The sequence below is a fragment of the Mesoplodon bidens genome, assembly GCF_964165515.1.
Source record: "Mesoplodon bidens genome assembly, chromosome: 6".
Classification (NCBI taxonomy): Eukaryota; Metazoa; Chordata; class Mammalia; order Artiodactyla; family Ziphiidae; genus Mesoplodon; species Mesoplodon bidens.
Window position 1 is genome coordinate 61,910,346 of NC_138162.1, and position 26,799 is coordinate 61,937,144.

The 26,799-nt window shown below is 35.6% G+C and overlaps 2 protein-coding genes across 9 annotated transcripts in view; one reads left to right on the plus strand and one right to left on the minus strand.

Moving 5' to 3' along the window:
• Positions 1-26,799, minus strand: part of CNTLN (centlein) — a 356,448-nt gene that overhangs the window by 208,501 nt on the left and 121,148 nt on the right. For 5 of the 8 annotated variants that reach the window (XM_081237460.1, XM_081237456.1, XM_081237461.1 and 2 more), the window contains exon 6: positions 14,251-14,388. In XM_081237460.1, the coding sequence (XP_081093586.1) occupies positions 14,251-14,388 (138 nt within the window). The remainder of the gene's footprint in view (positions 1-14,250; positions 14,389-26,799) is intronic. The other 3 variants (XM_081237458.1, XM_081237459.1, XM_081237457.1) reach the window with 1 other exon arrangement.
• Positions 10,096-10,777, plus strand: LOC308619040 (intraflagellar transport protein 22 homolog). The gene has a single exon (XM_081237531.1). The coding sequence runs from the start codon at positions 10,240-10,242 to the stop codon at positions 10,747-10,749; it is 510 nt and encodes a 169-aa protein (XP_081093657.1). The 5' UTR covers positions 10,096-10,239; the 3' UTR covers positions 10,750-10,777.

Here is a 26,799-nt window from a genome sequence, read left to right on the forward strand (position 1 = left end):
TATTTGTCTCCTTGTACCACTTCCAGATTAGGATAAAATGCTACAACACAGGCATGGTATAAGCAGCAAACTTTGATCGATGGAAGATAAAACACAAGAAGAGTTTTTTTGTTTGTTTTGTTTGCTTTTTCTATCTGATGGATTGCTATAGGGCACGGTTTCTTTCTACAGTCTGTCCAGAATCAACCTGAGTGGCTAATTCAATGCGTCTGATGTCTCTTCATGGCTCATCATGAAGTAGTGGACAGCACAATGATGTGTTTCCTTGAACTACTCTTTATCCTTCCCTGCCTCAGATTATTCTTCTCTCACTCACTCTGCCTTGGAATTGAATCTCTCAAGTAAGTAATCAGTAACCTTCACTCAGCCTCTGTTTTCTAGGATACATGGGATAAGACAGTTGTTGAATGCATGAAATGATAAGGATAACATAAAGAAGAAAGATTGTTAAGAAAGAAAGATGTCATAATAGCATTAAAATCCATAATGAGAGAAGTTATGAGGCAAACCAAAACTATGGAAAGTAAAATTAATTGGTAGGTTCAAACTTGAGAAGTTCCTCCAGATACAGATTAAAAAGAATAAAGGAAAGTGTGGGTTGAACTGAGACTATGCTGAGAACCAACAACACTTCTTCCCATCTCAAGAAGAATGTTGTGTCTGGTCTTACATTTAGGTCTTTAATCCATTTTGAGTTTATTTTTGTGTATGGTGTTAGGGAGTGTTCTAATCTCATTCTTCTACATGTAGCTGTCCAGTTTTCCCAGCACCACTTATTGAAGACACTGTCTTTTCTCCATGTATATCTTTGCCTCCTTTGGCATAGATCAGTTGACCATAGGTGCATGGGTTTATCTCTGGGCTTTCTATCTTGTTCCATTGATCTATGTTTATGTCAATATTATGACATAGTATGAGTGTGTTTTGTGTTTGGTAACTGCAATCATTGTTGCTGTTGTTGTGGTCATCCATTTACAATGCCTGGTGTCAGTTTATTTCTTTCTTGTAAAAATAAAATACAGTGTGTGTGTGTGTGTGTGTGTGTGTGTGTGTGAAAAAAAATACTTTTTAAGATTAAAAAAAGAAGAAGAATGTTAAGCTGATTAAAAATACTGTATTGCTCAGTTATAGTGATGTTTACTAAGGGATTGAATGAGCCATAGGATAAATTAGGAATATCCCTTTAGACATCAAATTTGATAGCAAAGACTGACAAAGGGTTTCAGACAGCATCTATAGGTTATTTTGCAGTTACCAAAAAAAAAAAACAAAAAAAACTTACTGTTACAAAAACAAAGATTTGCTTGCTCACATTACATGTGGCTTTCCCCTATCCTAAGCCCCAAACTGGAGCAGTAGATGGCATTAGTAATATGCCACTCTAATGGCAGAGGGCAAAAAGTAAAGGCAACTCAAGCAATGACTCTTTTAAAACACTTGCCAGGACATGATATATGGCACTTTCACACTCATTCCACAGGTCAAAATAAGTCACATGGCTAAATCTGATGTTAATGGAGGAGAAAGCATACTCCAGCAACAGAGAAGGCCCTGGTAAAAATGGGCCTTTAAGATGAATCAAAATTGAGTATAGGAATAAACACATCAAGAGTAAAAAGTTTAATGAAGAGCACTGAAGCAATATAGAAAACTAAGCCTAAATATCTTTAGGCACGGTGATTATGCATGAGGAGATAAAGGTTATGAATCCTGAGATGCAAAATGAGGAGTTAAAATGGTTGAATGTATGTCCTATTTTATTAAGTGTACGTAGCAGGGTATCAAATCCAATTCAAGATGAAATGTAGTTTTTCTTTAAAAAAACATAATTACATCAACCTCCAAAGTTTTTTTCATGCCATTTCTTTCTTAGCTTTAGAAAAATAGTTAGTGGTTCTTATAGAGAAGAAAAAATTATCTGAGATTTAATAATTCTTCCAATTTCACTTCAGTGTCTTATTGTTCCATTATATCACAAAAACTGAAGTTATCACTTATTAGAACATGTTCAGGACTTCCCTAGTGGTCCAGTGGGTAAGACCCCATGCTCCCAACGCAGGGGGCCCGGGTTCAATCCCTGGTCAGGGAACTAGATCCCGCATGCATGCAGCAGCTAAGAGTCCTCATGCCACAACTAAGAAGTCTGCATGTCGCAACTAAGAAGCCTTCATGCTGTAACTAAGAAGTCCGCATGCCACAACGAAGATCCCATGTGCTGCAACGAAGACCCAATGCAGCCAAAAACAAACAAACAAAAATGTTCAATACAGTCCCTTTTATCTAAGAACTTGTTTACCTACTCTTCAATCTATAAATATGTGTTGAGAAAAATATAGAATGATTCCAATAAAATTTTAACAGCTATTATTCCTCTGGGGTTGTATTTTAACTCTAATTTTTTCCCTCTATCTTCTTTGTACTTTTCAGTACTACATGTAGTTTCTTATAATTCACATGTATCATTATACCTAAACAATTATATACTTAGTTTGTTACCATATAAATATAAACCCCAAAAAAGAATAGCAATATTAAATTTCAGAGGAATTAAAACTCAAGGCAAAAAAAATTATACAGAAAAAAAGTAAAAAGTACAATTCGCAGTAAAAACAAAATAACTTTGTTGGACACTTTACCCACCAAATCATAGCACATCAAAACAAAATAGCACAGAAAAACAACAAGTAATAAAAGGAAAATCAGTAGGAAACTATAGGGAAAAGAAAGATTCCATTTAAAACAGTAACAAAAACCATGAAAGAGCTAGGAAAAAAATTTAAGAAGAAAGGTCAAAACCAGCATAAGGAACAAAACATTTCATAAGGACAGAAAGGTACTGAAACAAATGTAATGCCATTCCCATACTCTGGGACAGAAAAACTGACATCATCAAGAGGGTAATTCTCCTTCAGTTTGCTAATAAATTTGATGCCATAATAAAATAGCAGTCAAGAAATAAGCCAGTTTAACCTAAAGTTTATATGGAAAAATTAATTAAGCAATAAATGTCCAGGAAAGCTCTGAAAAAGAGCAGAAATGGAGAATGCACCACATATTCTCTTATCCAATATTCATCATCTCCACACTATTACTCTCTGTACTCTAGCCTACAATCTAGCCTGAGAGGCCAACTTCCACAGACTACATTACATTGGCTCCCTTTCTTCTGGGTTTATATTTGAGTAGTTGAAAGTGCTGGTCCATGATTAGAGGGTAAAGGAAAAAGAGGTCAAGGTATTTCATTCCCTATCTCCCTCTCCAATGAGCCACAGTTGGCAGTGTCTCTGTTCCTCTATCTAAGAATACTTCTCCTATTAGTCAGCCTCTCTCCCAGGGCTAGACTTCTCACAGAGATCCAGTAAAAGCTTCTCTCCTTGCCCCTTCTGGCCTCTGGGGGTAGTAACAGTTTCCTGTTGCTGATAATTTGTATTCCTCTGAATCTCAATATCTGTTTGGAGAGAATAGACATCTTTATCATACTGAGTCTTGCAAATCATGAACTCTGTATTTATCTGTACACACTAGACTTTCTATTTCAATCAATAATGTTTTACAGATCTCTGTATAGAGGTAACACATATCTTTCATTATATTTGCCATTCATATTTTAACCTATATTATAAATTATATTCTTTTTAAGTCTATTTCCTAATTTTTTTGCTGGCATAAAAAATGCATTTGAATTTTGTACTGATTTGCATTTATCTAGTAATTAGTGATGTTGAGCATCTTTTCATGTGCCTCTTGCCCATCTGTATGTCTTTTAGGGAGAAATGTCTATTTAGGTCTTCTGCCCATTTTGGGATTGGGTTTTTTTTTAATATTGAGCTGCATGAGCTGTTTATGTATTTTGGAGATTAATCCTTTGTCCGTTGCTTCGTTTGCAAATATTTTCTCCCATTCTGAGGGTTGTCTTTTCATCTTGTTTATAGTTTCCTTTGCTGTGCAAAAGCTTTTAAGTTTCATCAGGTCCCATTTCTTTATTTTCATTTTTATTTCCATTTCTCTAGAAGGTGGGTCAAAAAAGATCTTGCTGAGATTTATGTCAAACAGTGTTCTTCCTATGTTTTCCTCTAAGAGTTTTATAGTGTCTGCTCTCACATTTAGGTCTTTAATCCATATTGAGTTTATTTTTGTGCAGGGTGTTAGGGAGTGTTCTAACTTCATTCTTTTACATGTAGCTGTCCAGTTTTCCCAGCACCACTTGTTGAAGAGACTGTCTTTTCTCCATTGTATATCCTGGCTTCCTTTGTCATAGATTAGTTGACCATAGGTGCATGGGTTTATCTCTGGGCTTTCTATCCTATTCCATTGATCTATATTTCATTTCTGTTTTTGTGCCAGTACCATATTGTCTTGATTAATATAGCTTTGTAGTATAGTCTGAAGTCAGAGAGTCTGATTCCTCCAGCTCTGTTTTTTTCACTCAAGATTGCTTTGGCTATTCGGGGTCTTTTGTGTCTCCATACAAATTTTAAGATTTTTGTTCTAGTTCTGTAAAAAATGTCATTGGTAATTTGCTAGGGATATCACTGAATCTGTAGATTGCTTTGGGTAGTACAGTCATTTTCACAATATTGATCCTTCCAATCCAAAAACATGGTATATTTCTCCATCTGTTTGTGTCATCTTTGATTTCTTTCATCTGTGTCTCATAGGTTTCTGAGTTCAGGTCTTTTACCTCCTTAGGTAGGTTTATTCCTTTTGTTGCAATGGTAAATGGGATTGTTTCCTTAATTTCTCTTTCTGATCTTTTGTTGTTATTGAATAGGAATGCAACAGATTTCTGTGCATTAATTTTGTATCCTGCAACTTTACCAAATTCATTGATTAGCTCTAGTAGTTTTCTGGTCGCATCTTTAGGATTACCTATGTATAGTATCATGGCATCTGTAAATGGTGACAGTTTTACTTCTTTTCCAATTTGTATTCCTTTTATTTCTTTTTCTTCTCTGATTGCTGTGGCTAGGACTTCCAAAACTATGTTGAAAAATACTGGCGAGAATGGATATCCTTGTCTTGTTCCTGATCTTAAAGGAAATGTTTTCAGTTTTTCAACATTGAGAATGATGTTTGCTGTGGGTTTGTCACATATGGCTTTCATTATGTTGAGGTGGGTTCCCACTATGCCTACTTTCTGGAGAGTTTTATCATAAATGGGTGTTGAATTTTGTCAAAAGCTTTTTGTGCATCTATTTAGATAATCATATCGTTTTTATTCTTCAATTTGTTAATATGGTGTATCACATTGATTGATTTGCGTATATTAAAGAATCCTTGCATCCCTGGGATAAATCCCATTTGATCATGGTGTATGATCCTTTGAATGTGTTGTTGTATTCTGTTTGCTACCATTTTGTTGAGAATTTTTGCATCTATATTCATCAGTGATATTGGTCGGCAATTTTCTTTTTTTGTAGTATCTGTCTTGTTTTGGTATCAGGGTAACAGTGGCCTCGTACAGTGAGTTTGGGAGTGTTCCTTCCTCTGCAATTTTTTTGGAAGAGTTTGAGAAGGATCTGTGTTAGCTCTTCTCTAAATGTTTGATAGAATTCGCCTGTGAAGCTATCTGGCCCTGGACTTTTGCTTGTGGGAAGATTTTTAATCAGTTTCAATTTCATTACCTGTGATTGGTCTGTTCATATTTCCTATTTCTTCCTGGTTCCATCTTGGAAGGTTATTCCTTTCTAAGCATGTGTCCATTTCTTCCAGGTTGTCTGTTTTATTGGTATAGAGTTGCTTGTAGTAGTCTCTCATAATGCTCTGTATTTCTGCAGTGTCCATTGCAACTTCTCCTTTTTCATTTCTAATTTTATTGATTTCAGTTCTCTCCCTCTTTCTTGATGAGTCTGGCTAAAGGTCTGTCAATTCTGTTTATCTTCTCAAAGAACCAGCTTTTAGTTTTATTGATCTTTGCTATTGTTTTCTTTGTTTCTATTTCATTTATTTCTGCTCTGATCTTCATAATTTCTTTCCTTCTACTAATTATGGATTTTGTTTGTTCTTCTTTCTCTACTTCCTTTAGGTGTAAGGTTAGATTGTTTGAGATTTTTCTTGTTTCTTGAGGTAGCATTGTTTTGCTATAAACTTCCCTCTTAGAACTGCTTTTGCTGCGTCCCATAGGTTTTGGGTCGTCATCTTTTCATTGCCATTTATCTCTAAGTACTTCATGATTTCCTCTTTGATTTCTTCAGTGATCTTTTGGTTATTTAGTAATGTATTGTTTAACCTCCATCTGTTTGTGCTTTTTAAGTTTTTTTCCCTGTAATTTATTTCTAATCTCACAGTGTTGTGGTTGGAAAAGATCCTTGGTATGATTTCAATTTTCTTACATTTACCAAGGCTTGATTTGTGACACAAGATTTGATCTACCCTGGGCGATGTTCCACGTGCACTTGAGAAGAAAGTTTAATCTGCTGTTTTCAGACGGAATGTCCTACAAATATCAATTAAATCTATCTGGTCTATTGTGTCATTTAAAGTTTGTGTTTCCTTATTAATTTTCTGCCTGGGTGATCTGACCATTGGTGTAAGTGAGGTGTTAAAGTCCCCCACTATTACTGTGTTACTGTCGATGTCCTCTTTTATAGCTGTTAGCAATTGCCTTATGTATTGAGGTGCTCCTATGTTGGGTGAATATATTTATAAGTGTTATATCTTCTTCTTGGATTGATCCCTTGACCACTATGTAGTGTCCTTCCTTGTCTCTTGTGACATTCTTTAATTTAAAGTCTGTATTATCTGATATGAGTATTGCTACTCCAGCTTTCTTTTGATTTCCATTTGCATGGAATATCTTTTTGCATCCCCTCATTTTCAGTCTGTATGTGTCCTGAGGTCTGAAGTGGGTCTCCTGCAGACAGCATATATATGGGTCTTATTTTTGTATCCATTCAGTGAGCCTCTCTCTTTTGGTTGAAGCATTTATTCCATTCACATTTAAGGTATTATTGATATGTATGTTCCTATTACCATCTTCTTAATTGTGTTGGGTTTGTTTTTGTAGGTCCTTTTCTTCTCTTGTGTTTCCCACTTAGAGAATTACTTTAGCATTTGTTGTAGAGTTGTTTGGCAATGTTGCATTCTCTTAGCTTTTGCTTGTCTGTAAAGCTTTTGATTTCTCCATCAAATCTGAATGAGATCCTAGCCAGGTAGAGTAATCTTGGTTGTAGTTTCTTAACTTTCATCACTTTAGATATATCGTGCCACTCCCTTCTGGCTTGTAGAGTTTGTGCTGAGAAATCAGCTGTCAACAGTATGGGAGTTCCCTTGTATGTTATTTGTCGTTTCTCCCTTATTGCTTATAATAATTTTTCTTTGACTTTAATTTTGGCAATTTGATTACTGTGTGTCTTGGCATGTTTCTCCTTGGGTTTATCCTGTCTGGGACTCTCTGTGCTTCCTGGACTTGGGTGGCTATTTCCTTTCCCATGTTAGGAAAGTTTCAGACTATATCTTTTCAAATATTTTCTCGGGTCTTTTCTCTCTGTCATCTCCTTCTGGGACCCCTATAATGTGAATGTTGGTGGGTTTAATGTTGTCCCAGAGGTCTCTTATGCTGTCTTCATTTCTTTCATTCTTTTTTCTTTATTCTGTTCACGGCAGTGATTTCCACCATTCTCTCTTCCAGGTCACTTAACCGTTCTTCTGCCTTACTTATTCTGCTACTGATTCCTTCTAGTGTATTTTTCATTTCAGCTATTGTATTGTTCAACTCTGTTTGTTCTTTAATTCTTCTAGGTGTTTGTTCTTTAATCCTTCTAGGTCTTTGTTAAACATTTCTTGAATCTTCTCAATCTTTGCCTCCATTTTTTCCAAGGTCCTGAATCATCTTCACTACAATTCTTCTGAATTCTTTTTCTGGAAGGTTGCCTATCTCCACTTCATTGAGTTGTTTTTCTGGGGTTTTACCTTGTTCCTTATTCTGGTACATAGTCCTCTGCCTTTTCATTTTGTCTATCTTTCTGTGAATGTGGTTTTCGTTCCACAGGCTGCAGGATTGTAGTTCTTCTTGCTTCTGCTGTCTACCCTCTGCTGGATGAGGCTATCTAAGAGGCTTGTGCAAGCTTCCTGATGGGAGGGACTGGTGGTGGGTAGAGCTGGGTGTTGCTATGGTGGGCAGAGCTCAGTAAAACTTTAATCCGCTTGTCTGATGGGTGGAGCTGTGTTCCCTCCCTGTTGTTTGGCCTGAGGCAACCCAACACTGGAGACTACAGGCTCTTTGGTAGGGCTAATGGCAGACTCCGGGAGGATTCACACCCAGGAGTACTTCCCAGAACTTCTGCTGCCAGTGTCCTTGTCCCCACGGTGAGCCACAGCCACCCCCGCTTCTGCAGGAGACACTCCAACACTAGCAGGTAGGTCTGGTTCAGTCTCCTATGGGTCACTGCCTCTTCCCCCTGGGTCCTGATGCACACACTACTTTCTGTGTGCCCTCCAAAAGTGGAATCTCTCCACCACTCCTGTCAAAGTCCTGCAATCAAATCCCACTAGCCTTCAAAGTCTGATTCTCTGGGAATTTCCCCTCCCGTTGCCCGACCCCCAGATTGGGAAGCCTGACGTGGGGCTCAGAACCTTCACTCCAGTGGGTGGACTTCTGTGGTATAATTATTCTCCAGTTTGTGAGTCACCTACCCAGCAGTTACGAGATTTGATTTTTTTGTGATTGCGCCCCTCCTACCATCTCATTGTGGCTTCTCCTTTGTCTTTGGATGTGGGGTATATTTTTTGGTGAGTTCCAATGTCTTCCTGTCAATGATTATTCAGCAGTTAGTTGTGATTCTGGTGCTCTCGCAAGAGGGAGTGAGCGCATGTCCTTCTACTCTGCCATCTTGAACCAATCTCCTCCAGTTCTTACGTCTTTTAATTTTTATTACTGCTTTACCACATACTTGATATTTCTGACTATGTGCTAGACATTAGTTTGTAAAACTGTAGACATAATTTGAGGACAGAATTGCTTTACTATCCTCCAGAGTTAATTTACACTTGCTTCTGCTAAGTGCCTAGGAACACCAGCAATCCAGATGCATTAGTCCAATTTCAGGATTCTGACTTTGATGATATTCCTCACCAAAATTGTGACTGTCCTGTCTTGACCTTTATTTTTATTTTTTTTTTTTTGGAGATTCACAACTAATTTTTAAAATTCCCAAATCAATTGACATTAGCCCACCTTCTCAATGGAAGTTAAGCTATTCATTTAGCTCACTCTCCACGTAACTGTTGAATCATTACTAGTCAGGCAAAAATTTTAGTTAGGCAACTTAACTGGTTACTGACTTTTATGCAAGTTCTAGGTTTATACTAAGATGTTCTGTATATGTTACAGACATGTATATTATTTATTTATATTCTAACACAAGGTAAAAATCATTTGTGGTACTTCACAGCAATATTCCATAGCATAATGGGTAACACGGATTAATTATTCAATAAATAAGCAAATAATTAGGAATTCAAAGAAATAAACCCATAAAGAAATAAAGCTAGGTCAACTCCATCATTTATCAACAAGTAAAAGTATATCCAAATAAGAAAGTGCCTAGACCACTTTTCCTACAGTTATGGCTTGGTATGTCTTTTGCACAATATACAGATTCAATACAGTAATGCTGGTATATCATAACCACCACACACCAACAAGAAATAAAAATGAAGGAGACATGTAGTGTATTCAGAAAATTATTATTCAAACAATTCAGGAAAAACACTGAAGACATCTCAACTACTACCCTATAATGAGGGTCTGAGTCAAAGTCCTCTGAAATCTTCCAGCTCTGTGCTGTTACCTCCTCCTTTTTGAGTCCTTATAATCAAACACTTAAAATTACACAGAGTTCATCTTTTTACCATCTTGTAAGAAAATGTCCATCTATGGATATCATTGCCTTATTTACTGCAGCTTATAGTTCTTGCAGTACACTAAATTCAAGTATACAGATAAATGCAGGTGCAAAATTTAGTAGAAAACATAATTTTTCAAATCCCATTCACATACCCTAGAATGGACCGCATGTTCCATCCAATAGTTTAAAATCATCATACTTTAAAATGGAAAGGTCTTGTTGGAATATTTTATGTAGTTATAGGTGCCATATTTTAAGAAGAATATTGATGATATAAACTCTGACAAGATGGAATGCATTCAGAAAGGCAACCCAGGCTCTGCCCTGACAGCAGCAAGGGCTCCGGCAGTGCCTGGGTGGGCTCTGGCAGGTCTTTGGGCAGCAGACCGCAATGCTGATAGCCAAGATCCTCTTCGTGGGGCCCTGTGAGACTGGAAAAACCGTTTGGGCCAACTTCCTGACAAAATCTTCTGACATCGCCGAATACAACCCAACCCAAGGAGTGAGGATCCTGGAATTTGAGAACCCATATGCTACCAGCAACAACAAAGGTACACGGTATGAATCTGAGCTCTGGGATTGTGGTGGCGATCCAAAGTTCGAGTCTTTTTGGCCAGCCCTGATGAAGGACTCTTACGGGGTGGTGATCATCTTCAATGCTGACATCCCAAGCCACCTGAAGGAAATTGAGATGTGGTATTCCTGCTTTGTCCAGCAGCAGTTTTTACAGGATACTCAATGTCTGTTAACTGCACACCATAAACCAGGCTCTGGAAGTGACAAAGCAAACCCTGCTTTGGCACCACCCTTGAACAAGCTGAAGCTGTTCTTAAGGGTGACCGGAAGAGATCAGGATGGAGTTCATAAAGTATTTAAGAAGCATAATCAACTCAGTGTCTGAGAGCAGAGACTGGGAAGAGATGTCAATTATCAATTAACCGGCCTTCACCTAGACGCTTCCACATCCCAAATGAAGTCAATTTTAGTGCAAATCTGAAATCCATCCACCTACTGAGGTTCTCATCTCCCTTTGGCTGTAGAAGACATTTTCCTTATTTGGCCAAAGGTAACAGTCAGCCAGGGAGTTGACTCATACCATCTATTCTCTGTCCTTAGTTCAGCTGAGAAAATCCTGTTACTGAATTCTGATTGCTTTGCCCCAGATCTCTCCAAAGGGCTGGAAAACTAAGGTGTTTTTTTCTTCCCCTTCACATTATGTCACATTATAAAAGTTGTGGAATTGTAACTGTCATAGCCCAGTGATAGCAACAGTAGTTTAATCCACGTGGATTGGTTTAAATGTGATTTTCATTCCTTAATCTGTACAATTTGCCTAGGATATTTTTGAAAAATATTAGCATTTAACTTCTCCAAGATTTTATTTTTATTTAGATGTCCTTTATACCTGGACACCATATCACACTGGAAGGTGGAATATATATACTTCTTCTAAAAAGGTTTTTTATTATCTCAGGGGAATTTAATTCTTAAATATTATTTCATGTAATACAGGAAAAACAATGTTATGTTGTCATAACACCCATTTGTAAAAATAGTCAAAAGATTTAATGCTCAGGATACAAATATGGTGAGTTTATAGCTTATTGTACAAGTTTGTTTTAGTGATCTTTCAAATTATTATTCTTTCATAAATTTTACTTTTTGAATTTTGTAATATAGCCAACCTGAAAATATATTAACTAGATCAAATGTTAGATGTAGGGACTTCCCTGGTGGCGCAGTGGTTAAGAATCCGCCTGCCGATGCAGGGGACACGGGTTCCATCCCTGGTCTAAGACCCCACATGCCACAGAGCAACTAAGCCCATGTGCCCCAACTACTAAGCCTGTGCTCTAGAGCCCACGAGCCACAACTACTGAGGCTGCATGCTGCAACTACTGAAGCCTGCACACCTAGAGCCCATGCTCTGCAACGAGAAGCCACCGCAATGAGAAGCCCGCACGCTACAACAAAGAGTAGCCCCTGCTCACCACAAGTAGAGAAAGGCTGCAACGCAGCAACGAAGACACAACGTAGCCAAAAACAAAAACAAAAACAAAAATGTTAGATGTAGGTCTTTTCAACTGAGAGTGGAAGAAAAGTAGAGACACTTACAAGAGATGAAAAATATGCTTGGCTGTGTTTCACTCTTACAATGAAGAGGGCTGAAATGCAGCCATGTGGGCAGTCTGCTTGAGAGAGTGGTGTTGGCAAATAATGACAGTTCCCTGGTAAATTTAGATTGAACTACAGTCAACTCTTAGTAACTGCCTGGATTACCCGTGAGCACATTTTAAGCCCAGGTTAATTTCCTTTTGCCTGACCTCCTCTCAGTTGGAACTTTTGCAAGGAACACAAGATTACGTTAACGCAAACTGTAGTAAATCTTCTTTATGTAATACCTGCCATAATACTAATTGATGTTGAGACTACAGCTCCAAAACAAACAGAGATTATTTTTATCTGATATTTTAATGATTATCCAAGAGCTCAGTAGAAAAATTAACCCAGCAGCTTTCATTTACATTCATAGCCAGAGTAAACACTTGGGAGTCCTTGAATCGAGAAAAATGTTTTAAAATTTAAGAGGCCACATGTGCAGAGGTTACAAGAGACCATTAATGAAGAAGTCTCCCTGTCTTACCTGTCCCCAAACCCCATCCCTCTCTCCAGAAGCCCCCTTACCTTCTGTATTCTATCAGAAGTCTGTGCACATACAAATGTGCTTTATTAAAGGAAACAGTAGCAAACTATTCACACTTTTTTACAACTTGTTTTCACTTTTTTTTATTTGGAGGATTTGTGTAAATATATACAGAGCTACATTTTTCTTTTTTACAGCTGTATAATATTCCACTTAACCATTTATTTGGGAATTTTATATTACATACTTTTACTAACAAAAAAAAAAGAGAGAGAAAGAAAGGCAACCCAAAACAATATAACGTCTGTGAAACATATACATGAAAAATTATGAGAAACAGAAGCAGTTAATAAGTTAATAAAAATATTTATTAATAAAGTTATCTTTTATTATTTGAAGGTCTGAACTACAGAACGGATTAGACTGTTTCTGAGATTCTCTAGATAAGGAACCAAGATACAAATGGGTGCATACTGTAAAAAGGCAAATGTCAACTAAATATATGAAACAACCTAGAAATTTGAACAAAATAAAAAAGAACAGTCTTGAAGAGTACTGAGAAACTTATAAACTAAAAGTATCAAGCAAAGACTAAAAGCCTTTTTATAGGGAAGAAGATAGGAATAATTTAAAATTTTAAGATTGCTTCTAAAACTAAGATTCTATTAGTGTTTAGAATTACTTTTTTGACTTCATCAAATTACTGGCTTAAAAAAATTATACCGTGAGTACATAAAGTCTATCATCTGTAAAGAAATACTTTTCCTCACCCCATGGTAAGAAGGTTTTTAAAATGTGACACAATGGATTTTTGCTTTTATTTATAATATATAATGCTTATATATTTTTATATATAATAAAACATATAATATAAATTAATATATATTATATATAAATATATAATATATAATAATATGTATTAATCTATTACCCAAGCAAAAATACTACTCCAATATATATATTGTAATACACTATATATAAAAATAAGTATTAAGTATATATATTTATGTATATCATAATTATATATAATGTTAATTATAATTGTATATCTATATAAATATTATATAGATAGTATATTACATATATAAATATATGACATATTTCAGAGAATGAAACTGTGCTTATACAGGTATGTGATAAACTTTGTATGATTTATTTTAATTAGTTCAAATTTTAAAATGTACACACATACATACATGTGTATATATGTATAACATATGTATGTATATGTGTATATATATATTTATGGTCTGTTCTAACAATATTTTCTGATAAAGATTATTACAAAATAAATTAATAGGTAGTTTAACATCTCTCAAAACACTTAAAAAGTTTTTCAAGTACTTCCACTTTATAAGTAGTGCTACAAAATTAACTATTTTGATATAGAAAGAATATTTCACAAACTAAAACTATTTAGAACATAATAAAATAAAACGTCAAAACTGGATCACTCATTTATTATTCATTATAATAATAATATTACATAATGCATGGGTAGGAATTTTAGAAGGAAACAAGGAATGAATGCATCCTCCTTGTTAAAAACTGAACCAAGGCTACTCTTTGAGCATGATTCTTTCCAGTCCTGTGAAACCCCTGATTGTCCCCGTTAATTCTAGATAGTTTCAATGCACAGACATAAGTACTCACAGAAGACATATATTGTCATTTTAGGGTGTTAATAATAAACAAAAATGCTGGCATTCTGCATAACAAAGGACATTTCTAAAATGTTAAATTAAGTAGTGAGTATACTTGCCTGACCAGGGTAATATACATATCCTTCTGGATAAGTTCAGTCTGTTTATTATTCAACTGTAATGATACAGCATTATATTTACTCTGTGATACTTCAATTTCTTTCCTTGCTTCGATTAAACTGTCTTCAAAGACCTAAAATTAGAGCACTCATATCACAAATATAAATATCAAATAAATAAATAAAATTAAAAGTCTGTTATATTTAACTAATTCACAAAATAACAGTGAAAAATCAGTAGTGCTTTAAATTTTACTTTTTTGTTTCATTAAATTAAAAAATGTTAATACAATCAATAAATTTTACACCAGTCACAGGTTACTTTTTTCAGAAACTGTAAAAGTATCATCGTCTCCTAGTGTGAAAGTTAAGAATCTGAAGCTAATAAACTTGAAAATCTATGTAGAAATTTACTTATTAAAATTACAATAAAGGAAGTATTATACAATGAAAAAAGTTAATTACAATGAACAAAAAAATGAGCTCATTTACTTAAATATTACTCAAAACAAATAGATATTTTATTATTTCCTCAATTTTAAATGCAGATACACTCAGAGAAGAAAAAATGGTGCAGCAAAAAAATAAAAATAATTTTACAATGTTTCAGGTTCAGATCATGCTGAGTTCACTTGATTGTGGTGAAATTTCACCTAAAGTTCAAAGTTGGTCTTTTCCTCCTGATAACTCTCTAAATCTTTTTTTCATTTTGAAACAATTTTAAAACTGATGTATAAAGAATAAAGATGCAGATGTAGAGAATGGACTTGAGGGAGGGGGAAGGGGAAGCTGGGACAAAGTGAGAGAGTGGCATGGACATATATACACTACCAAATGTAAAGTAGATAGCTAGTGGGAAGCAGCTGCATGACACAGGGAGATCAGCTGGGTGCTCTGTGTCCACCTAAAGAGATGGGATAGGGAGGGTGGGAGGGAGATGCAAGAGGGAGGAGAAAGGGGAATATATGTATATGTATAGCTGATTCGCTTTGTTACACAGTAGAAACTAACACACCACTGTAAAGTAATTATACTCCAATAAAAATGTTTAAAAAAACTTATGTATATTTTTTCAAAAATATTTTACTCAAAAATATATTATAAAATTAATTTATTTTCATAAAATATTAAATAAATATTTTATCTAAAAGTAGAAGATACCCCAAAATACACTATACATTCATTATTTACAAAAGCGAGCAACAAGCTTTAGGTCAAGCACTAAAAATCTACTCTAGCAATGCACCCATACCTCATATATTCTCCCTGCAGCAACTAGAATGAACTTCTGAAGATAAAAGTATTGGCTTTCAGCCAAGATAGCACTGTGAGTACATGCATATCTCATTTTATCATGTTTCCCCTTATTGCACTTCACTGATATTGCATTTTTTTTTTACAAATTGAAGGACTGTGGTAACCCTGCATCAAACAAGTCTATCAATGCCATTTTTCCAACATTTGCTCACTTCATGTCTCAGTGCCATACTCTGGTAATTCAAACTCTTTCATTATTATTATATTTGTTATGGTGACCTGTGGTGAATGATATTTGATGTTACTACTACAACTTGTTAAAGGTTCAGATGACAGTTAGCTGTTTTTAGCAATAAAATATTTTTTAAGTAAGATATATAAACTGTTGTTTTAGACATAATGCTATGCACACTTAACAGACTACAGTATAGTGTAAACATAACATTTATGTGCACTGGGAAACCAAAAAATTTGTGACTTACTTCACTGCAATATTCACTTTATTGTGGCAGTCTGGAACCAAACCCACAATATCTCTGAGGTATATCTATACTTCTTAAATTTCCATTTATTAAAAAAGAGTAATGAAAGATATATAGGTGGGTGTATGGGTGGATGTAAGAGAGAAAGAAAGAAGGAAACATGGAATGAAAGGGAAATGAGAGAAAGGAAGGGAAGGCAGAAAATAACAGGTGTTCACTGGGACACGAAGAAGTAGGAACCTTTGTGTGTTGTTGGGACTGTAAAAATACTCTCAAAAACAGTATGGGGGGTTCCTCAAAACATAAAAAACAGAACCACCATATAATCCACATCTGGGTATACATTCAAAAGAACTAAAAGCAGGGTCTTGAAGAGATACCTGTAAACCCATGTTCATAGCAGCACTATTCACAATAGCCAAGTGGCAGCAACCTAAATGTCAAATGAATAAACAAAACGTGCTATACACATAAAATGAAGCACAATGCAGCCCCCAAAAGAAAGGAAAGCCTGTCACATGCTACCACATGGATGAACCTTGAGGACATTATGCCTAATGAAACAAATCAGTCACAAAAGGACAAATACCAGATGACTCCACTTATATCAAGTATCTAAAGTAGTCAAATTAATAGATACACAGAATAGAATGGTAGTTACCAAGGGTAAGGGAGCACTAAGCAGTTGTTATTAAAAAACAGAGTTGCAGGTCTTGAAGTCAACAAAGTTCAACAAAGTTCTGGAGATCTCTTTCACAGCAATGTAAATATAGTTAACACTACTGAACTGTACACTTAAAAACGGTTAAGGTGGTAAATTTCATGTTATGTGCTTTTTACCACAAGAAACAAGGAAGGAAATTTTGACATATGAAAGAACATGGATGGACCTTGAGATAATTATGGAAAGCCAAACAAGCCACTTACAAAAAATAATGTATGACTCCACTTATATGAAGAATCTCATAGAGACACAAAGCAGACTAGTGGATGCCTGGAGCTGGGGGAAGGAGAAATGGGAAGTTGTTTTTGAATATAGTTTCACTTTTGAAGGATGAAATGTTTCTGCAACTTGGTTGCATACCAATGTGTATATACTTAACACTGCTGAACTGTATACTTAAAATGATGAAAGATTCTAAATTTTATGTTATACTACTTAACCACAATTTTTTAAAAAACCCTATGGAGAGGCCAAGATTTAATTAGACTGTGGAGCAATTTGTGTCCCAGGACACTGACAAAAACAATAGAAGAATCTAATCAGTCAGTTTTTGGAGGCCAACAGCTGGGTGTGATATCAACAGACATATTAACAAACAAACATATTAACAGACAAATCAGGAGACAGACACATGAACAGACAAATCAAGAGAACAGACAGTGAAGTAGAGCCCTGATAAAATCACAGGGTGAATGTGTACGTGTCCAGGTCTGTGCTCTATGAAAAGCAACCACAAGAGACTGTTAACAGCATGGGAAACAGATTTCCTAAAATGGCCCAATGAAAACATTAAAAAAACAATGAGCAAACGTCAACAAGCCCTGATGTTACGGCAGTGAGGAACCAGTATCCAAAACTGCTACAGTGGGAATTCCCTGGTGGTCCAGTGGTTAGGACTCCACACTTTCACTGCTGAGGTTGCGAGTTCAATCCCTGGTCGGGAAACTAAGATCCCACAAGCTATGCAGTGCAGCCAAAAATAAAAACAAACACAAACAAACAGACAAAACAAAAAACAAAACCCCAAAACAGCTACAGTATATAATTTTATTTTTATTAACTTTTTTTGCTTTGAAACAATTATTTTTCTTTTTACTTTATTTTAGATTTATTTTTATTAAGATAACATTGGTTTATAATATTATATGTTTCATGTGTACAACGTTATATTTCTACTTCTGTATACCCTACAGCATGCTCACCACCAAAATTTAGTTTCCATCCATCACCATACAGTTAACCCCTTTTATCCATTTCACCCCCCACCACCACAACTTCCCCTGGTAACCACTACTGTGTTCTCTGTATCTATGTGTTTGTTTCTCTTTAGTTTATTTTGTTTTTTGTCTGTTTTTTGTATTCCACATATTAGTGAAATCACACAGTTCTCCATCTGACTCTTTTACTTAGTATAATACCCTCAAGGTCCATACATATTGTCACAAATGGCAAGATTCCAGCTTTTTGATGGCTGAGTAGTATTCTACTCTGTGCATATGTGTGTGTGTATGTGTGCGTGTGTGTGTGTGTATATACCATATCTTCTTTATCCATTTATTGGTTGATGGGGACTCAGGTTGTTTCTATATCTTAGCTATTGTAAATAATGTCACAATGAACATAATGGTGCATATATCTTTTTGAATTAGTGTTTTCATATTCTTTGAATAAATACCCAGACGTGGGGTAGCTGAATCATATGGTAGCTCTATTCTTAATTTTTTGGACTCTTCATACAGTTTTCCACAGCGGCTGCACCAATTTACATTCCCATCAAGAGTATCTGAGGCTCCCCTTTTCTCGACATCCTCAATAGCACCTGTTACTTCTTGTCTTTTTGATAATAGCCATTCTAACAGGAGTGAGCTGATATCTCATTGTGGTTTTCATTTGCATTTCCCTAATAATTAGTGATGTTGAACATCTTTTCCTGTGCCTGTTGGTCACCTGTATGTCTTCTTTGGAAAAACGTATAATCAGGTCCTCTGCCCATTTTTTAATTGGACTGTTTATTTCTTGAGTTGTATGAGTTCTTTATATATTTTGGATTTTACCTTTTATCAGATATATCATTTGTAAACGTCTTTTCCATTCAGTAGATTGTCTTTCCATTTTGTACATGGTATCCTTTGCTGTGCAGAAGCTTTTTAGGATGATGTAGTCCCATTTGTTTATTTTTGCTTTTGTTTCCCTTGCCTGAAAAGACGTACCCAGAAAGACACTGTTAAGACCAGTGTCAAAGAGCATAATGCCTATGTTATCCTCAGAGTTTTATGGTTTCATGACTTACATTTAAGTTTTTAATCCATTTTGAGTTGATTTTTGTGTATGGTGTGGGACAGTGGTCTATTTTCATTTTTTTGCATGTGGCTGTCCAGTTTTCCCAACACCATTTATTGAAAAGGCTATAATGTCTTTATATATATATATATGTTCCTTTGTTGTATATTAATTGCCTATATATATGTGGGTTTATTTCTGGGTGCTCAATTCTATTCCATTGATCTATGTATCTGTTTTTCTGACAATATCATGTTGTTTTGATTAATATGGCTTTGTAGTCTAGCTGGAAATCACGGACTGTGATACCTCCAGCTTTGTTCTTTTTTCTCAGAATTGCTTTGGCTATTCAGGGTCTTTTGTGGTTCCATTATAAATTTTAGAAACTTTTGTTCTATTTCTGTGAACAATGTCCTTGTGACTTGGAAACAGATTGAACTGAAGCTATATATTGTTTTAGGTAGTATGGGTATTTTAACAATGCTAATTCTTCCAACTCATAAGCATAAAATATTTTTCAATTTATGTGTCTTCTCCAATTTCTAGCAACAATGTCTTACAGTTTTTAGTGTTCAGGTCTTTCAACTCCTTGGTTAAATTTATTCTGATGTATTTCATTCTTTTTGTTGTGATTATAAATATGACTTTTCTTAATTTCTCTTTCTGCTAGATCATTGTCAGCATATACAAACGTAACAGAGTTTTGTATGTTGATTTTATACCCTGCAACTCTGCCATATTTATTTTTTCTAATAGCCTTTTTTGTGGAGTCTTTATGGTTCTCTCTATATAAAATCATGTCATGCACAAACAGTGAGAGTTTTATCCCTTTCTTTCCAATTTGGATTCCTTTTATTTCCTTTTCTTGCCTAACTGCTCTGGCTAGGACTTCCAATACTATGTTAAATAAGAGTGGCAAGAGTGGCCTCTTTGTCTTGTTGTCTTGTTCCTGATATTAGAGAGAGAGCTTTTAGTTTTTCACCATTGAGTATGATGTTAGATGTGGGCTTGTCATTTACAGCTCTCATTATGATGAGGTATGTTACTATTATAAACATTTAGTTGAGAGTTTTTATCAAAAATCGGTGTTGAATCTTGTCAAATGCCTTTTCTGCATCTATTGAGGTAATCATATGGTCTTCATCCTTTTGTTGATGTGAAGTATCACGTTGATTGATTTTCAGATGTTGAAACCTCCTTCCATCCCTGGGATAAATCCCACTTGATCATGGTGATGATTCTTTTAATGTATTATTTTACTTGGCTTACTAATATTCTGTTCAGAATTTTTGCATCTATGTTCATCAAAGATATTGGCCTGTAATTTTCTTTTTCTGTGTGCTGTCTTTGTCTGGTTTTGGTATGAGAGTGATGTTGGCCTAATAACTGAGTTAGGAATCATTGCCTCCTCTTCTGTTTTTTGGAAGAATTTGAGAAGAATAGGTATTAAATCTTCTTTGAATGTTTGGTAGAATTCACTTGTGAAGTTGTCCAGGCCTGGGGAGCTTGTTGATTACTGTTTCAATTTCTATACTAGTTATGTGGTCTATTATAATTTTCTATTTCTTCATGATTCAGTCTTGGAAGCTGTATGATTCTAAACATTTGTCTATTTTTCCTAGGTTGTTCCACTTGTTGGCATATAGCTGTTCATAATATGCTCTAATAATCCTTTGTATTTTTGTGGTATCCATTGTTATTCCTTCTCTTTCATTTCCAAATTTATTTACCAGAGCCTTGTCTTTTTTCCCTAATGAGTCTAGCTAAAGGTTTGTAGATTTTATCTTTTCAAAGAACCAGCTCTTAATTTCATTTTTTTGTCTTTTTAGTCTCCATTTAATTTATTTCCACTATGATCTTTATTATTTCTTTCCTTCTACTGACTTTTGGCTTCATTTGTTATTATTTTTCCAGTTCCTTTAGATGTAAGGTTAGATTGTTCAACTGAGATTTTTCTTGTTTCTTAAGGTAGGCCTGAATGTCTATAAACTTCTCCCTTAGTACTGCTTTTGCTGCCTCCAACAGATTTTGGTTTGTCCTATTTTCCTTTCCATTCATCTTCAAATAAATTTTGATTTCTCCTTTGATTTTTTGTTGACCCAATAGTTGCTTAGTAGCATGTTGTTCATTCTCCACATATTTGTGATTTTTTCCAGCTTTCTTCTTGGAGTTGATTTCTAGTTTCATACCACTGAAAAGATGCTTGATATGATTTCAATCTTCTTACATTTCTTGAGACTTGCTTTGTGTCCCAATATATGGTCTAACTTTGAGAAAGTTCCATGTACACTTGAGAAGAATATGCATTCTGCTGCATTTGGACTGAATACCCTGTACAAATCTATCAAATCCATTTGGTCTAATGTATCATTTAAGATCACTGTTTCCTTGTTGACTTTTGGCCTGGATGAACTATCCACTGATGCAAGTGGGGTGTTAAAGTCCCCTACTATTACTGTGTTAGTGTCAATTGCTCCTTTTAGTTTTACTAATAACTGTTTTATATATTTCCGTGCTTCTATGTTAGATGCATATATAAATATTATATCTTCTTGATGAATTGTCCCCTTTATCATTATATACTGTTCAATTTTGTCTCTTGTTACCTTTTTTGGCTTGAAGTCTATTTTGTCTGACATGAGTATGGCTACATCCACTTATTTTGGTTGTCATTTGCTTGGAGTATCATAGTCAGTCCCTTCACATTTACCTTACATTCGTCTTTAGAGCTGAGATGAGTCTCCTGGAAACAATATATACTTGAGTCTTGTTTTTTTTTTTTAGTTTTTTTTTTTCGGTACGTGGGCCTCTGGCTGTTGTGGCCTCTCCCGTTGCGGAGCACAGGCTCCGGACACGCAGGCGCAGCAGCCATGGCTCACAGGCCCAGCCGCTCCACGGCATGTGGGATCTTCCTGGACCGGGGCACGAACCCGTGTCCCATGCATCAGCAGGCGGACCCTCAACCACTGAGCAACCAGGGGAGCCCTGAGTCTTGTTTTTTAATGCATCCAGTCACTCTGTGTCTTTTGATTGGTGAATTCAATCAATTACATTAAGAGTTATAATTGATAGATGATAACTAATCACTGCCATTTTACCTTTTGTTTTCTGGTTGCTCTATATCTCCATCATTTCTTTTTCTTTGTGTTTACGTCTGCCATTCTGGTTTGGTGGTTTTCTATGATTTTTTTCTGTTTCCTCCTTGTTTATTTTTCATGTCTCTGCTCTAGATTTATGCTTTGTGGTTGCTATGAGTTTCGTCTACAACGTCTCATGGATAAAGTACTCTTTTTTCTGTTGATAGCATCTTATCTTCATTTACATATTTAAATTACATCCTTTTCCTCTTCCCTTTTAGTTTTTGTTGTCTTGAATTAACCCTTTATATGTTGTGAGTTTGTTAGCAAATTGAAGTAGATAGTTATTTTTTCTACTTTTCCCCCTTTAAATTTTATGCTATAATAAAGCATTTAAAAGCCAATTCTATTAATTACAGTTTTCTGATTCTATTTATCACCTTGCTCAAACTTTTGTGTACTTTTGCCTTTTTGTTTCTGGTAGAAGAGCACCTTTCAAAATTTCTTGTAAGGCAGGTCTAGTTTTGATGATCTCTGAGCTTTTATTTACCTAGGAAAATCTTTATTTCTCCTTCATATCTGAATGATAACTTTGCTGGACAGAGTATTCTTGGGTGATAGTTTTTAATCTTTCAGTATTTTGAGCCTGTCATTCCACTCCGTCCAGGCCTGTAGGGTTTCAGAAATCTGCTGATAGCATAATGGGGTTTCCTTTGTAGGTTACCATCTTTTTATCCCTGGCTGAATTTCAAAATCTTCCTTTGTCATTGACTTTTGACAACTTTAAAATAATGTGTCTTGGACAAGGTTTTTTTTTTTTCTTTTTTTTTCTTTTTTTCTTTATAACAAATTTAATCACTTATACATATACATATGTTCCCATATCCCCTCCCTTTTGCGTCTCCCTCCCACCCTCCCTATCCCACCCCTCCAGGTGGTCACAAAGCACCAAGCTGATCTCCCTGTGCTATGCGGCTGCTTCCCACTAGCTATCTACCTTACGTTTGGTAGTGTATGTATGTCCACGCCGCTCTTTCACTTTGTCACAGCTTACCCTTCCCCCTCCCCATATCCTCAAGTCCAGTCTCTAGTAGGTCTGTGTCTTTATTCCTGTCTTACCCCTATGTTCTTCATGACATTTTTTTTTCTTAAATTCCATATATGTGTCAGCATACAGTACTTGTCTTTCTCTTTCTGACTTACTTCACTCTGTATGACAGACTCTAGGTCCATCCACCTCATTACAAATAGCTCAATTTCATTTCTTTTTATGGCTGAGTAATATTCCATTGTATGTATGTGCAACATCTTCTTTACCCATTCATCCGATGATGGACACTTAGGTTGTTTCCATCTCTGGGCTATTGTAAATAGGGCTGCTATGAACATTTTGGTACATGTCTCTTCTTGAATTATGGTTTTCTCAGGGTATATGCCCAGTAGTGGGATTGCTGGGTCATATGGTAGTTCTATTTGTAGTTTTTTAAGGAACCTCCATACCGTTCTCCATAGCGGCTGTACCAATTCACATTCCCACCAGCAGTGCAAGAGTGTTCCCTTTTTTCCACACCCTCTCCAGCATTTATTGTTTCTAGATTTTTTGATGATGGCCATTCTGACTGGTGTGAGATGATATCTCATTGTAGTTTTGATTTGCATTTCTCTAATGAGTAAAGATGTTGAGCATCCTTTCATGTGTTTCTTGGCAGTCTGTATATCTTCTGTGAAGAAATGTCTATTTAGGTCTTCTGCCCATTTTTGGATTGGGTTGTTTGTTTTTTTGTTATTGAGCTGCATGAGCTGCTTATAAACTTTGGAGATTAATCCTTTGTCAGTTGCTTCATTGGCAAATATTTTCTCCCATTCTGAGGGTTGTCTTTTGGTCTTGTTTATGGTTTCCTTTGCTGTGCAAAAGCTTTGAAGTTTCATTCGGTCCCATGTGTTTATTGTTGTCTTTATTTCCATTTCTCTAGCAGGTGAGTCAAAAAGGATCTTGCTGTGATTTATGTCATAGAGTGTTCTGCCTATGTTTTCCTCTAAGAGTTTGATAGTGTCTGGCCTTACATTTAGGTCTTTAATCCATTTTGAGCTTATTTTTGTGTATGGTGTTAGGGAGTGATCTAATCTCATACTTTTACATGTAGTTGTCCAGTTTTCTCAGCACCACTTATTGAAGAGACTGTCTTTTCTCCACTGTATATTCTTGCCTCCTTTATCAAAAATAAGGTGATCATATGTGTGTGGGTTTACCTCTGGGCTTTCTATCCTGTTCCATTGATCTATATTTCTGTTTTTGTGCCAGTACCATACTGTCTTGATTACTGTAGCTTTGTAGTATAGTCTGAAGTCAGGGAGCCTGATTCCTCCAGCTCCATTTTTTGTTCTCAAGATTGCTTTGGCTATTCGGGGTCCTTTGTGTTTCCATACAAATTGTGAAATTTTTTGTTCTAGTTCTGTGAAAAATGCCAGTGGTAGTTTGATAGGGATTGCATTGAATCTGTAGATTGCTTTGGGTAGTAGAGTCATTTTCACAATGTTGATTATTCCAATCCAAGAACATGGTACATCTCTCCATCTATTTGTATCATCTTTAATTTCTTTCATCAGTGTCTTATAGTTTTCTGCTTACAGGTGTTTTGTCTCCTTAGGTAGGTTTATTCCTAGATATTTTATTCTTTTTGCTGCAATGGTAAATGGGAGTGTTTCCTTGATTTCACTTTCAGATTTTTCATCATTAGTATATAGGAATGCCAGAGATTTCTGTGCATTAATTTTGTATCCTGCAACTTTACCAAATTCATTGATTAGCTCTAGTAGTTTTCTGGTGGCATCTTTAGGATTTTCTATGTATAGCAAGTATCATGTCATCTGCAAACAGTGACAGCTTTACTTCTTCTTCTCTGATTTGGATTCCTTTTATTTCCTTTTCTTCTCTGATTGCTGTGGCTAAAACTTCCAAAACTATGTTGAATAAGAGTAGTGAGAGTGGGCAACCTTGTCTTGTTCCTGATCTTAGTGGAAATGGTTTCAGTTTTTCACCATTGAGGACAATGTTGGCTGTGGGTTTGTCATATATGGCCTTTATTATGTTGAGGAAAGTTCCCTCTATGCCTACTTTCTGCAGGGTTTTTACCATAAATGGGTGTTGAATTTTGTCGAAAGCTTTCTCTGCATCTATTGAGATGATCATATGGTTTTTCTCCTTCAGTTTGATAATATGGTGTATCACGTTGATTGATTTGTGTATATTGAAGAATCCTTGCACTCCTGGAATAAACGCCACTTGATCATGGTGTATGATCCTTTTCATGTGCTGTTGGATTCTGTTTGCTAGTATTTTGTTGAGGATTTTTGCATCTATGTTCATCAGTGATATTGGCCTGTAGTTTTCTTTCTTTGTGACATCCTTGTCTGGTTTTGGTATCAAGGTGATGGTGGCCTCGCAGAATGAGTTTGGGAGTGTTCCTCCCTCTGCTATATTTTGGAAGAGTTTGGGAAGGATAGGTGTTAGCTCTTCTCTAAATGCTTGATAGAATTCGCCTGTGAAGCCATCTGGTCCTGGGCTTTTGTTTGTTGGAAGGTTTTTTAACAGTTTCAATTTCAGTGCTTGTGATTGGTCTGTTCATATTTTCTATTTCTTCCTGATTCAGTCTTGGCAGGTTGTGCATTTCTAAGAATTTGTCCATTTCTTCCAGGTTGTCCATTTTATTGGCATAGAGTTGCTTGTAGTAATCTCTCATGATCTTTTGTATTTCTGCAGTGTCAGTTGTTACTTCTCCTTTTTCATTTCTAATTCTATTGATTTGAGTCTTCTCCCTTCTTTTCTTGATGAGTCTGGCTAATGGTTTATCAATTTTGTTTATCTTCTCAAAGAACCAGCTTTTAGTTTTATTGATCTTTGCTATCGTTTCCTTCATTTCTTTTTCATTTATTTCTGCTCTGATTTTTATGATTTCTTTCCTTCTGCTAACTTTGGGATGTTTTTGTTCTTCTTTCTCTAATTGCTTTAGGTGCAACATTAGGTTGTTTATTCGAGATGTTTCCTGTTTCTTAAGGTGGGATTGTATTGCTATAAACTTCCCTCTTAGAACTGCTTTTGCTGCATCCCATAGGATTTGGGTCGTCGTGTCTCCATTGTCATTTGTTTCTAGGTATTTTTTTATTTCCTCTTTGATTTCTTCAGTGATCACTTCGTTATTAAGTAGTGTATTGTTTAGCCTCCATGTGTTTGTATTTTTTACAGATCTTTTCCTGTAATTGATATCTAGTCTCATAGCATTGTGGTCGGAAAAGATACTTGATATGATTTCAATTTTCTTAAATTTACCAAGGCTTGATTTGTGACCCAAGATATGATCTATCCTGGAGAATGTTCCATGAGCACTTGAGAAAAATGTGTATTCTGTTGTTTTTGGATGGAATGTCCTATAAATCTCAATTAAGTCCATCTTGTTTAATGTATCATTGAAAGCTTGTGTTTCCTTATTTATTTTCATTTTGGATGATCTGTCCATTGGTGAAAGTGGGGTGTTAAAGGCCCCTACTATGATTGTGTTACTGTCGATTTCCCCTTTTATGGCTGTTAGTATTTTCCTTATGTATTGAGGTGCTCCTATGTTGGGTGCATAAATATTTACAATTGTTATATCTTCTTCTTGGATGGATCCCTTGATCATTATGTAGTGTCCTTCTTTGTCCCTTCTAGTAGTCTTTATTTTAAAGTCT

What these genes read in the sequence shown, in the direction of transcription:
- LOC308619040 (XM_081237531.1), top strand. Translation starts at nt 10,240, where the DNA reads ATGCTGATAGCCAAGATCCTCTTCGTGGGGCCCTGTGAGACTGGAAAA.